The 12,500-nt window shown below is 48.5% G+C and overlaps 1 protein-coding gene across 1 annotated transcript in view; it reads left to right on the forward strand.

The window, feature by feature from the left end:
- The window catches only part of lama2 (laminin, alpha 2), a 149,735-nt gene that overhangs the window by 62,704 nt on the left and 74,531 nt on the right, over positions 1–12,500 (forward strand). The window contains exons 14-17 of the mRNA XM_079831286.1: positions 1,173–1,358; positions 1,482–1,600; positions 1,702–1,819; positions 6,670–6,804. Of these exons, the coding sequence (XP_079687412.1) occupies positions 1,173–1,358; positions 1,482–1,600; positions 1,702–1,819; positions 6,670–6,804 (558 nt within the window). The remainder of the gene's footprint in view (positions 1–1,172; positions 1,359–1,481; positions 1,601–1,701; positions 1,820–6,669; positions 6,805–12,500) is intronic.

A 12,500-nucleotide genomic window follows, 5' to 3' on the forward strand; every position in this document is an offset into this window, starting at 1 on the left:
AAAAACGGCCTGTTGTTGCTCATCCTCAAAAAGTGTCAATTTTAAAATGCTTTAAAGATTATCTGTGGGGTATTTTGGGCTGAAACTTCACACACACACTCTGGGGACATCAGAGATTTATTTTACATCTTGTAACTCACACACACACCCACACACACACACATACAGTATATATATAGCTATAATTAAAAGACACTTGAATTAAATGTTTGGGTCATGCTGTAAAGTGTAACAACAAATTATTGGCGCTTCTGCAGGCTTTTGCTATAGTACATAATTGATGTAAGATGATTAAGTTTATATTATGTATATTACATCACGTATTTTAACATTGTTGTTCAATTAAACCAAAAGATTGCTATATTTGAACCGATTATTATTGTTATTATACATGCATTTTAAGTCATTTTAAAGGCTGTTTTTATTACCACACACACAAAAAGATCAGATTAATGCTCAAAATATCAACCAATTACTTCATATCAGCTCCATAAACTCATCCTCTATCCCTTCAGAAACGTCCTGTCTCGTTCTACATGTTCTCTCTTCTTCTGGAGTCTCTCCATCATTGTCCGACTCCAGTTTGATCAGAAAAGGCAGTTTCAGTGTGTGTGTGTGAGGTAATCAGAGCTGCTAACATGAGCTCTTGAAGCTCCGCCCTCTTCCTGAAAGGAGGCAGGGAGCAGCAGCTCATTTGCATTTAAAGGGACACAGACAAAAAAACGGCCTGTTGTTGCTCACCCCCCAAAAGTGTCAATTTTAACATGGTATAAATAATCTGTGGGGTATTTTGAGCTGAAACTTCACACACACACTCTGGGGACATCAGAGACTTATTTTACATCCTGTAAAAAGGGGCATAATAGGCATTTTTAGTTATAGGCACAGTTTAAGGATATGTTTTAGATTACAAAAAGCTTTAATTTGATGCAGATACACACTTCACATAAACACTGAGACTTATTTTACATCTTGTAAAAGGGGCGTTATATGACCAACGTTTCAAAATGCACCTATGATGTTTCGCATTATGTGACTTTTATATAATTTGTCATTGAAGATTAAAAAAAAAAAAGTGTTTAAACATTGTTTCGTCTCGTTCTTGAGAACCCAATATGGTGTATCGTCTGGTTGATTGATTCAGTCATATTGAATACCGCTTGTTCTTTCAGATAACAGCCTATGGCGGGAAGCTGAAGTATGCCATCTATTACGAGGCTCGTGATGAGACGGGCCGCACCTCTTATGAGCCCCAGGTCATCATAAAGGGCGGCCCCAACAGGGACAAGGTCATGGTCCGGCACATGGCAGCGCTTCAGATTGGCCAGCTGACCCGTCACGAGATTGACATCACAGAGGTGAGCCAATCAGGCTGGAGAGTCAGCGCCGCAGCCACACCCACTTAGTTTGACGTGCAGGGGTCAGTCACATGACCTCATTGTTTTTCTTCGCGTGTAAACACAAGCATTGATGCTTCGCAGCACGAGTGGAAGCACAAGGATGGCAGTCCGATGTCTCGTGAGGATTTCATGGACGTGCTGTTTCATGTTGAATATATCCTGATAAAGGCCTCGCACGGCAGCGTCATGAGACACAGCAGGTAACCCAAGCCTCAGGTTACCAGGAAGAACACGTGCTGCAATATCAGTATAGTTGTGAAGAAACAGACGCTCGTGTGTGTGTGTGTGTGTGTGTGTGCAGGATCTCTGAGATCACTCTGGAGGTGGCTGAGGTGGGGACGCCATCGCAGGACAGTGAAATCGCCCATCAGATTGAGAAATGTGCCTGTCCTCAGGGATACGCCGGCCTCTCCTGTGAGGTAATGACTGCAGCACTCAATACTAGACGTGTAAGAGATGATACGTTTGGGAATCTGTGAAAATGAGAATATAAAATAAGAGCGATCATACATAATGCATGTTATTTTTTATTTAGTGCTGTCCTGAATAAGATGTTTTACATAAAAGATGTTTACATATAAAGTCCACAAGACAAAACAATACCTCAAAAGTGTATGAACCCTTGACTTTGTGTGTGAGTGTGTGTGTGTGTGTGTGTGTGTGTGTGTGTGCCATTCCTTGATGACCCACGGCTGTGTGTGTTTTGTATGTTTGTGTGTGTGTTTGTGTCATTCCCTGATGATACACGGCCATGTGTCTTTGTGTGTCTGTGTGTGTGTGTCATTCCCTGATGATCCACGGCTGTGTGTGTGTGTGTGTGTGTGTTTGTGTGTGTGTGTGTGCGTGTCATTCCCTGATGATCCACGTCTGTGTGTGTGTGTGTGTGTGTGTGTGTGAGTTGTTCCCTGATGATCCACGGCTGTGTGTGTGTGTGTGTGTGAGTGTGTGTGTCATTCCCTGATGACCCACAGCTGTCTGTGTGTGTGTGTTTGTGTGTGTGTGTGTGTGTGTGTGTGTGTGTGTGTGTGTGTGTGTGTGTGTGTGTCGTTACCTGATGTTCCACGGCAGTGTGTGTGTGTGTGTGTCGTTCCCTGATGAACCACGGCTGTGTGTATGTGTGTGTGTTGTGTGTGTGTGTGAGTTGTTCCCTGATGATCCACGGCTGTGTGTGTGTGAGTGTGTGTGTCATTCCCTGATGATCCACGGCTGTCTGTGTGTGTGTGTGTGTGTCATTCCCTGATGATCCACGGCTGTGTGTGTGTGTGTGTCGTTCCCTGATGAACCACGGCTGTGTGTATGTGTGTGTGTTGTGTGTGTGTGAGTGTTCCCCGATGATCCACGGCTGTGTGTGTGTGTGTGTGCGTGTGTGTCATTCCCTGATGATCCACGGCTGTGTGTGTGTGTGTGTGTGTTTGTGTGTGTGTGTGTGCGTCTCATTCCCTGATGATCCACGTCTGTGTGTGTGTGTATGTGTGTGTGTGTGTGTCATTCCCCGATGATCCACGTCTGAGTGTGTGTGTGTGTCATTCCCAGATGACCCACGTCTGAGTGTGTGTGTGTGTGTGTGAGTGTGTGTGTGCCATTCCTTGATGACCCACGGCTGTGTATGTTTTGTATGTTTGTGTGTGTGTGTGTGTGTGTGTGTCATTCCCTGATGATACACGGCCGTGTGTCTTTGTGTGTCTGTGTGTGTGTGTCATTTCCTGATGATCCACGGCTGTGTGTGAGTGTGTGTGTGTGTGTGTGTGTGTGTGTGTTTTGTGATGGTTGTTCTTGAGTTGCTTGTTTGTCCTGATCAGTTAAACTGACCAATGTTCTTAAGAAAAATCGGTAACACTTTAGAATAATGGTCATTAGTTAACATTAGTTAATGTATTAACTAACATGAACTAACCATGAGCAGTGCATTTGTTACTGCATTTGTTCATCTTTGTTAACGTTAGTTAATATAAATCCAGCTGTTCATGGTTTGTTCATGTTAATTCACAGTGCATTAACTAATGTTAACAAGATTTAAATAATGCATTAGTAAATGTTGAAATTAACATTAACAAAGATTAATAAATGCTTTTATAAGTGCAGTTCATTATTAGTTAATTTTAACTAATGTAGTTAACTAATGTTAACTAATGACCATTATTCTAAAGTGTTACCGAAAAATCCTCAAATCCTTCAGTTTTCCAGCATCTGTGATTCTCTGTGTGTGTGTGTGTGTGTGTGTGTGTGTGTGTGTGTGTGCAGTGACTGTGTGATTCTGAGATCTGAGGACGATTGAGGGACTCAAACACAACTATTAAAAAAGCCTCAAACATTCACTGACGCTCCAGAAGGAAACACGACACACTCAGAGCCGGGGGTGAACACTTTTTGAATTTGCCGATCAGGGTAAATTGTAAATAATTCGTCTTCCGGGAAACATGTGAGTATCTTCAGTTGCTTCTGAAGGGCAGGACTACATTAAAAAAGTTGATATTTAAACAAAATAAGAAAAATGTGGACGTCTTCATCCTGTGCAAAAGTGTTCATCCCCGACTCTTAATGCGTCTTGTTTCATTCTGGAGCGTCACGTCTTGTGCCAAAAAAGTCACAAGTGCACTTCAGAGAACATTATCACATGAAGAAAAGACCCTTTAAAAGTCCAAATAATGCAATTTCCTCATAGATGTATCGTGACGTTCTTGTCACAATAATTAAGCAGCTTTTGAAAGGCGGCGATGTGCCCTTTCATAACAGGCCTGTAGAAAAACAGCAGGCCGAGTGATGAGCGCCGAACAGCTGGGAGTATCGCCGCACAGCGCTCATCATTACAGCAAGTGTTTCTGCCTCTCAGACTGCTAACGTGTTAAAGCGTCTCCCGCCGCCAGTCTCCGCCCACAAACTGCTCGTGTGAGATCTTTAACAAGCTCAAGTGTGCGAGACAGACGATTACAGATCAGCGAGTGTCAGTTGTTCACATGCAGGCTGGACGAGGCCGCGCGGAGACAGATGGCCGTAACTCTCAAACACTTCATACTGTGCTTAATAAAGTATTTTTAAACAGGCGTTTAGCAAGTTCACCCTGAACAGATGGTGTACTAAATTGACGCGATTAATTTTGAAGAGCGAGGGTGAGAGGGAGTGTTGCTATGGTTTCCATGGAGGTCTATATTTTCCCTGGTCTACAGTGTAACACATTTCAGTGTGGATGTACAGCACTAGAATCACATGCGTGTCTGTATATGGCAAGCCGTTTTGACTTTAATTCATTCCCAGGATATGAATTCTTGATGTCAATAATTCAATTTCTAAGAGTAAAAACTGTAATTCTTGATATCAGTAATTGTATTTTCACTAGTTAAATGTCCCCATAGGCTGTCATTCGAATTCAATTATTGATATCAACAATTCAATTCCTGATATCAATCTAAAATGGCTTTCTTACTTGTAACAATCACATTCATGATATCAGAAACTAACATCGTCACTCACTAGGTTGAATTGTTGATATCAAGAATTGAATTTGAATGACAGCCTATGGTGACATTTAACTAGTTAAAATACAATTACAGATATCAAGAATTAGAGTTTTTACTAGTTTCAAATTTAATTGTTGATGTAACCGTAAAATGTAACCGGCCTTACTCAACCCGCTCCAAGCGGGACTCGAACTGGGGACTCTAGCGTGGGAGGCACGCACGCTAACAAGGACTCTAAAGACTGCAGCTGCTGATGTGCCTCTTGACCCAGGGGAGTGAGGTTTACACACACAGCTCTATACGTTACCCTCATCCCCCCTAAACCTCACTCCCATCCGGGTCACGGCACCAAATGTAACCAATCTTACTCGACCCGAATTTGAACCGGGGTCTCCGGCGTGGGAGGTGCGCGCTAGCAAGGACTCTAAAAACCGCAGCCGCTGACGTGCCTCTTGACCCAGGGGAGTGAGGTTTACACACACAGCTCTATACGTTACCCTCATCCCCCCTAAACCTCACTCCCATCTGGGTCACGGCGCCAAATGTAACTGGTCTTACTCAACCCACTCCGAGCGGGATTCGAACCGGGGTCTCCGGCATGGGAGGCAGCTGCTAGTGCGCCTCTTAACCCAGGGGAGTGAGGTTTACACACAGCTCTTACTGGCCTACAACAGTTACACTCACCCCCCTAAACCTCACTCCCATCCGAATGTAAGTGGTCTTAGTCGACCTGGATTTGAACTGGGGTCTCCAGCGTGGAAGGTGGGCATGATAACAAGGATGCTAAAGACCGCAGCCGCTAAGGTCAGTCGCTAGTGCGCCTCTTGACCCAGGGGAGGGAGGTTTACACGCATAGCTCTATACGTTACACTCACCCCCCTAAACCTCACTCCCATCCAGGTCACGGCACCAAATGTAACTGGTCTTACTCGACCCGGATTTGAACCGGGGTCTCCGGCATGGGAGGTGCGCGCTAGCAAGGACTCTAAAGACCACTGCCGCTGACGTGCCTCTTGACCCAGGGGAGTGAGGTTTACACACACAGCTCTATACGTTACACTCAACCCCCTAAACCTCACTCCCATCCGGGTCACGGCACCAAATGTAACTGGTCTTACTCAACCCGCTCCGAGCGGGATTCGAACCGGGGTCTCTGGAGTGGGAGGTGGGCCCTAACAAGAACACTAATGATCACAGCCGCTAATGCGCCTCTTGACCCAGAGAAGTGAGGTTTACACACACAGCTCTATATGTTACACTCACTCCCTAAACCTCACTCCCATCCGGGTCACGGCACCAAATGTAACCGGTCCTAGTCAACCCACTGTGAGCGGGATTCAAACCGGGGTCTCCAGCGTGGGAGGCAGCTGCTAGTGCGCCTCTTGACCCAGGGTAGTGAGGTTTACACACACAGCTCTATACGTTACACTCAACCCCCTAAACCTCACTCCCATCTGGGTCACGGCACCAAATGTAACCGGTCTTACTCAACCCGGATTACTCAACCCGGACAAAGACGGCAGCCACTAACGCTCCTCTTAACCCAGGGGAGGGAGGTTTACACACACAGCTCTTACTGGCCTATGTTACACTCACTCCCTAAACCTCTCTCCCATCGGGGTCCTCGGTGTGTGAAAAGACACTAACAAGGACGCTAAAGACCACAGCCGTTAGCATCAGTCGCTAATGTGCCTCTTGAGGCCAGGTTTACACGCACAGCTCTTACTGGCCTACGTTACTCTTAGTTGCTCTTAGTTAGGTGCTGTTAAATCTTGTAGAGGTGTATGTGTGAATAACTGTGATGTTTTGTGCAGGAATGTGCGGCCGGGTTCTACAGGCTCTCTGTCCAGGCTGGTGGCGCCGCGTCCAGAGCCGGCTTTGGCAGCTGTGTTCGGTGCCAGTGCAATGGACACAGTGACTCGTGCAATCCTGAAACAGCCATCTGCCAGGTACAGCCTTCATGAAAGCGTTTATGAGTCCTTCCTGATTGGAGTGCCTTGAGTCAGGGAGAGGTGAATTATAGCACTGTTAGGCTGATGTGCGAACAATATCAATGAACCAGCACTGATGACAGTGATCCAGTGCCCAGACAGTTTACGGCCCGGGGATCTTTGAAAGGCTCTCAGAACTAACAGAACCACTTTTTCTGCGGTGGACGACCTACACAAATCTGGTACTTGAGTAAACGCACAGATATCCTATTAAAATATATAAGTACTTCTTTTTGGGCTTACATTTTTGTTTTTCAAATTAGCAAACTTTTTATTTTATTACAAGCACTTATTATACTCTATACACACTCTATAAATATACAGTACATTTAAGTTGAAACAAGTGAAATATACCATATAGTATTTTAAAAAACACACACACACACACACACACACACACACACACACACACACACACACACACACACACACACGTTTGTTTTTGTGAAATGTGAGGACATTCCATAGGCGTAATGGTTTTCATACCGTACAAACCGTATTTTCTATCCCCTTACACTGACCCTGCCCCTGCCCCTAAACCTACCCAACACACACACACACACACACACACACACACACACACACACACACACACACACACACACACACACACACACACACACACACACACACACACACACACACACACACACACACACACACACACACACACACACACACACACACACACACTGCCCCTGCCCCTAAATCTACCTCTCACAGGAGACTGTGCAGTTCACTTTCTGTGAAAAAAACTTGTTCTGTGTGATTTATAAGCATTTTGAAAAGTGAGGACATGGAGAACGTCCTCATATTTCACCCTCTTTTTGTAATACCCATGTCATTATACACATTTGTGTCCTAATATTTCACAAAAACATGCCCCCCCCCACACACACACACACTCTCTTACACACACTCACATGCATACACACACTCACATACACACCTACTTACAAGCATGAACACACACACACACACACACACACACACACACACACACACACACACACACACACACACACACACACACACACACACACACACACACACACACACACACACACACACACACTCACACACACACACACACACACACACACACACACACACACACACACACACACACACACACACACACACACACACACACCACACACACACACACACACACACCCCACACATTTTCTTACACACACTCACACACTGAATCGCTCAGTGTTATTTGTGAACCAATTTATCAATTGGACGTTGCTATTGCATCTTCAGTTCGAAATAACAAGTTTTTATGAAATGCAGTGGAGTAAAATTAATAATATTATGCTTTGGAATTAAGCAAAGTCAATGTTTCCCAAAATAAAAATTATTTTACTGTCCACTGGCTGTGAATGTGAATCCAGCTGTTGTGTCCAGTGGTGTCAGTCCAGTGGTGTCAGTCCAGTGTCAGTCCAGTGGTGTCAGTCCAGTGTCAGTCCAGAGGTGTCAGTCCAGAGGTGTCAGTCCAGAGGTGTCAGTCCAGTGGTGTCAGTCCAGTGTCAGTCCAGTGGTGTCAGTCCAGTGCCAGTCCAGTGGTGTCAGTCCAGTGTCAGTCCAGTGGTGTCAGTCCAGTGGTGTCAGTCCAGTGTCAGTCCAGTGGTGTCAGTCCAGTGGTGTCAGTCCAGTGTCAGTCCAGTGGTGTCAGTCCAGTGTCAGTCCAGTGGTGTCAGTCCAGTGCCAGTCCTGTGGTGTCAGTCCAGTGGTGTCAGTCCAGTGGTGTCAGTCCAGTGGTGTCAGTCCAGTGTCAGTCCAGTGGTGTCAGTCCAGTGTCAGTCCAGAGGTGTCAGTCCAGAGGTGTCAGTCCAGAGGTGTCAGTCCAGTGGTGTCAGTCCAGTGTCAGTCCAGTGTCAGTCCAGAGGTGTCAGTCCAGTGGTGTCAGTCCAGAGGTGTCAGTCCAGTGTCAGTCCAGAGGTGCCAGTGCAGTGGTGTCAGTCCAGTGGTGTCAGTCCAGTGTCAGTCCAGTGGTGTCAGTCCAGTGTCAGTCAAGTGTCAGTCCAGAGGTGTCAGTCCAGAGGTGTCAGTCCAGAGGTGTCAGTCCAGTGTCAGTCCAGTGGTGTCAGTCCAGTGTCAGTCCAGAGGTGTCAGTCCAGAGGTGTCAGTCCAGTGTCAGTCCAGTGGTGTCAGTCCAGTGTCAGTCCAGTGGTGTCAGTCCAGTGTCAGTCCAGAGGTGTCAGTCCAGTGGTGTCAGTCCAGTGTCAGTCCAGTGGTGTCAGTCCAGAGGTGTCAGTCCAGTGGTGTCAGTCCAGTGGTGTCAGTCCAGTGTCAGTCCAGTGGTGTCAGTCCAGTGTCAGTCCAGTGGTGTCAGTCCAGTGTCAGTCCAGTGGTGTCAGTCCAGTGGTGTCAGTCCAGTGTCAGTCCAGTGGTGTCAGTCCAGTGTCAGTCCAGAGGTGTCAGTCCAGTGGTGTCAGTCCAGTGTCAGTCCAGTGGTGTCAGTCCAGAGGTGTCAGTCCAGTGGTGTCAGTCCAGTGGTGTCAGTCCAGTGGTGTCAGTCCAGTGGTGTCAGTCCAGTGGTGTCAGTCCAGTGTCAGTCCAGTGGTGTCAGTCCAGTGTCAGTCCAGAGGTGTCAGTCCAGTGTCAGTCCAGAGGTGTCAGTCCAGTGTCAGTCCAGTGGTGTCAGTCCAGTGTCAGTCCAGTGGTGTCAGTCCAGAGGTGTCAGTCCAGTGGTGTCAGTCCAGTGGTGTCAGTCCAGTGGTGTCAGTCCAGTGTCAGTCCAGTGGTGTCAGTCCAGTGTCAGTCCAGAGGTGTCAGTCCAGTGTCAGTCCAGTGGTGTCAGTCCAGTGGTGTCAGTCCAGTGTCAGTCCAGAGGTGTCAGTCCAGAGGTGTCAGTCCAGTGGTGTCAGTCCAGTGTCAGTCCAGTGGTGTCAGTCCAGTGTCAGTCCAGTGGTGTCAGTCCAGTGTCAGTCCAGAGGTGTCAGTCCAGTGTCAGTCCAGTGGTGTCAGTCCAGAGGTGTCAGTCCAGAGGTGTCAGTCCAGTGTCAGTCCAGTGCCAGTCCAGAGGTGTCAGTTCAGAGGTGTCAGTTCAGAGGTGTCAGTCCAGAGTCAGTCCAGTGTCAGTCCAGAGGTGTCAGTCCAGAGGTGTCAGTCCAGAGGTGTCAGTCCAGTGTCAGTCCAGTGCCAGTCCAGAGGTGTCAGTCCAGAGGTGTCAGTCCAGTGTCAGTCCAGTGGTGTCAGTCCAGTGGTGCCAGTCCAGTGTCAGTCCAGTGGTGTCAGTCCAGAGGTGTCAGTCCAGTGTCAGTCCAGTGCCAGTCCAGAGGTGTCAGTTCAGAGGTGTCAGTTCAGAGGTGTCAGTCCAGAGTCAGTCCAGTGTCAGTCCAGAGGTGTCAGTCCAGAGGTGTCAGTCCAGAGGTGTCAGTCCAGAGGTGTCAGTCCAGTGTCAGTCCAGTGCCAGTCCAGAGGTGTCAGTCCAGAGGTGTCAGTCCAGTGTCAGTCCAGTGCCAGTCCAGAGGTGTCAGTCCAGAGGTGTCAGTCCAGAGTCAGTCCAGTGGTGCCAGTCCAGTGTCAGTCCAGTGGTGCCAGTCCAGTGTCAGTCCAGTGTCAGTCCAGTGGTGTCAGTCCAGTGTCAGTCCAGTGCCAGTCCAATGGTGTCAGTCCAGAGGTGTCAGTCCAGAGGTGTCAGTCCAGTGTCAGTCCAGTGGTGTCAGTCCAGTGGTGCCAGTCCAGTGTCAGTCCAGTGGTGCCAGTCCAGTGGTTCCAGTCCAGTGGTGTCAGTCCAGTGGTGCCAGTCCAGTGGTGCCAGTCCAGTGTCAGTCCAGTGGTGTCAGTCCAGTGGTGTCAGTCCAGTGTCGTTAGTCCAGTGGTGTCAGTCCAGTGTCAGTCCAGTGTCAGTCCAGTGTCAGTTCAGTGTCAGTTCAGTGTCAGTCCAGTGTCAGTCCAGTGGTGTCAGTCCAGTGGTGTCAGTCCAGTGGTGTCAGTCCAGTGGTGTCAGTCCAGTGGTACCAGTCCAGTGTCAGTGCAGTGGTGCCAGGCCAGTGTCAGTCCAGTGGTGCCAGTCCAGTGGTGCCAGTCCAGTGGTGCCAGTCCAGTGGTGTCAGTCCAGTGTCGTCAGTCTAGTGCTGTCAGTCCAGTGCCAGTCCAGTGGTGTCAGTCTAGTGGTGCCAGTCCAGTGTCAGTCCAGTGGTGCCAGTCCAGTGGTGCCAGTCCAGTGGTGCCAGTCAAGTGGTGTCAGTCCAGTGGTGTCAGTCCAGTGTCGTCAGTCCAGTGTCGTCAGTCCAGTGGTGTCAGTCCAGTGTCAGTCCAGTGTCAGTCCAGTGTCATTCCAGTGTCAGTCCAGTGGTGTCAGTCCAGTGGTGTCAGTCCAGTGGTGTCAGTTCAGTGTCAGTTCAGAGTCAGTCCAGTGTCGTCAGTCCAGTGTCGTCAGTTCAGTGTCGTCAGTCCAGTGTCGTCAGTCCAGTGGTGTCAGTCCAGAGGTGTCAGTCCAGAGGTGTCAGTCCAGTGGTGTCAGTCCAGTGTCAGTCCAGTGCCAGTCCAGTGGTGTCAGTCCAGAGGTGTCAGTCCAGTGTCAGTCCAGTGCTGTCAGTCCAGTGGTGTCAGTCCAGTGGTGCCAGTCCAGTGTCAGTCCAGTGGTGTCAGTCCAGTGTCTTCAGTCCAGTGGTGTCAGTCCAGTGTCAGTCCAGTGGTGTCAGTCCAGTGGTGTCAGTCCAGTGGTGTCAGTCCAGTGGTGTCAGTCCAGTGTCAGTTCAGTGTCAGTTCAGTGTCAGTCCAGTGGTGTCAGTCCAGTGGTGTCAGTCCAGTGGTGCCAGTCCAGTGCCAGTCCAGTGGTGTCAGTCCAGTGTCGTTAGTCCAGTGTCGTCAGTCCAGTGGTGTCAGTCCAGTGTCAGTCCAGTGTCAGTCCAGTGTCAGTTCAGTGGTGCCAGTTCAGTGGTGCCAGTTCAGTGTCAGTCCAGTGCTGTCAGTCCAGTGTCAGTCCAGTGTCAGTTCAGTGTCAGTTCAGTGGTGCCAGTTCAGTGTCAGTCCAGTGCTGTCAGTCCAGTGTCAGTCCAGTGCCAATTCAGTGTCAGTCCAGTGGTGTCAGTCCAGTGGTGTCAGTCCAGTGGTGTCAGTCCAGTGTCAGTCCAGTGTCAGTGTCAGTTCAGTGTCAGTTCAGTGTCAGTTCAGTGTCAGTCCAGTGGTGTCAGTCCAGTGGTGTCAGTTCAGTGGTGCCAGTTCAGTGTCAGTCCAGTGTCGTCAGTCCAGTGGTGTCAGTCCAGTGTCGTCAGTCCAGTGGTGTCAGTCCAGTGGTGCCAGTCCAGTGTCAGTCCAGTGGTGTCAGTCCAGTGTCGTCAGTCCAGTGGTGTCAGTCCAGTGTCATTCCAGTGTCAGTCCAGTGGTGTCAGTCCAGTGGTGCCAGTCCAGTGTCAGTCCAGTGGTGTCAGTCCAGTGTCGTCAGTCCAGTGGTGTCAGTCCAGTGTCATTCCAGTGTCAGTCCAGTGTCAGTCCAGTGCACATGCTGTTCTCCGACTGATCTCCTGTCAGCTCTAGTGAAGCTTCAGGCCCAGTGAACAGCTCTCTGTGTTCAATTGCATGCATGCTAATAGCAATATCATTTGCATTTTACGGGTTTTCGCAAATTGAAAATGGTAAACGAGTGTGTGTGTGTGTGTGTGTGTGTGTGGGGGGGGGGGGGGGGTGTAATTTGAGTA

This window comes from Gobio gobio (genome assembly GCF_949357685.1).
Source record: "Gobio gobio genome assembly, chromosome: 12".
In the NCBI taxonomy this organism is placed as follows: Eukaryota; Metazoa; Chordata; class Actinopteri; order Cypriniformes; family Gobionidae; genus Gobio; species Gobio gobio.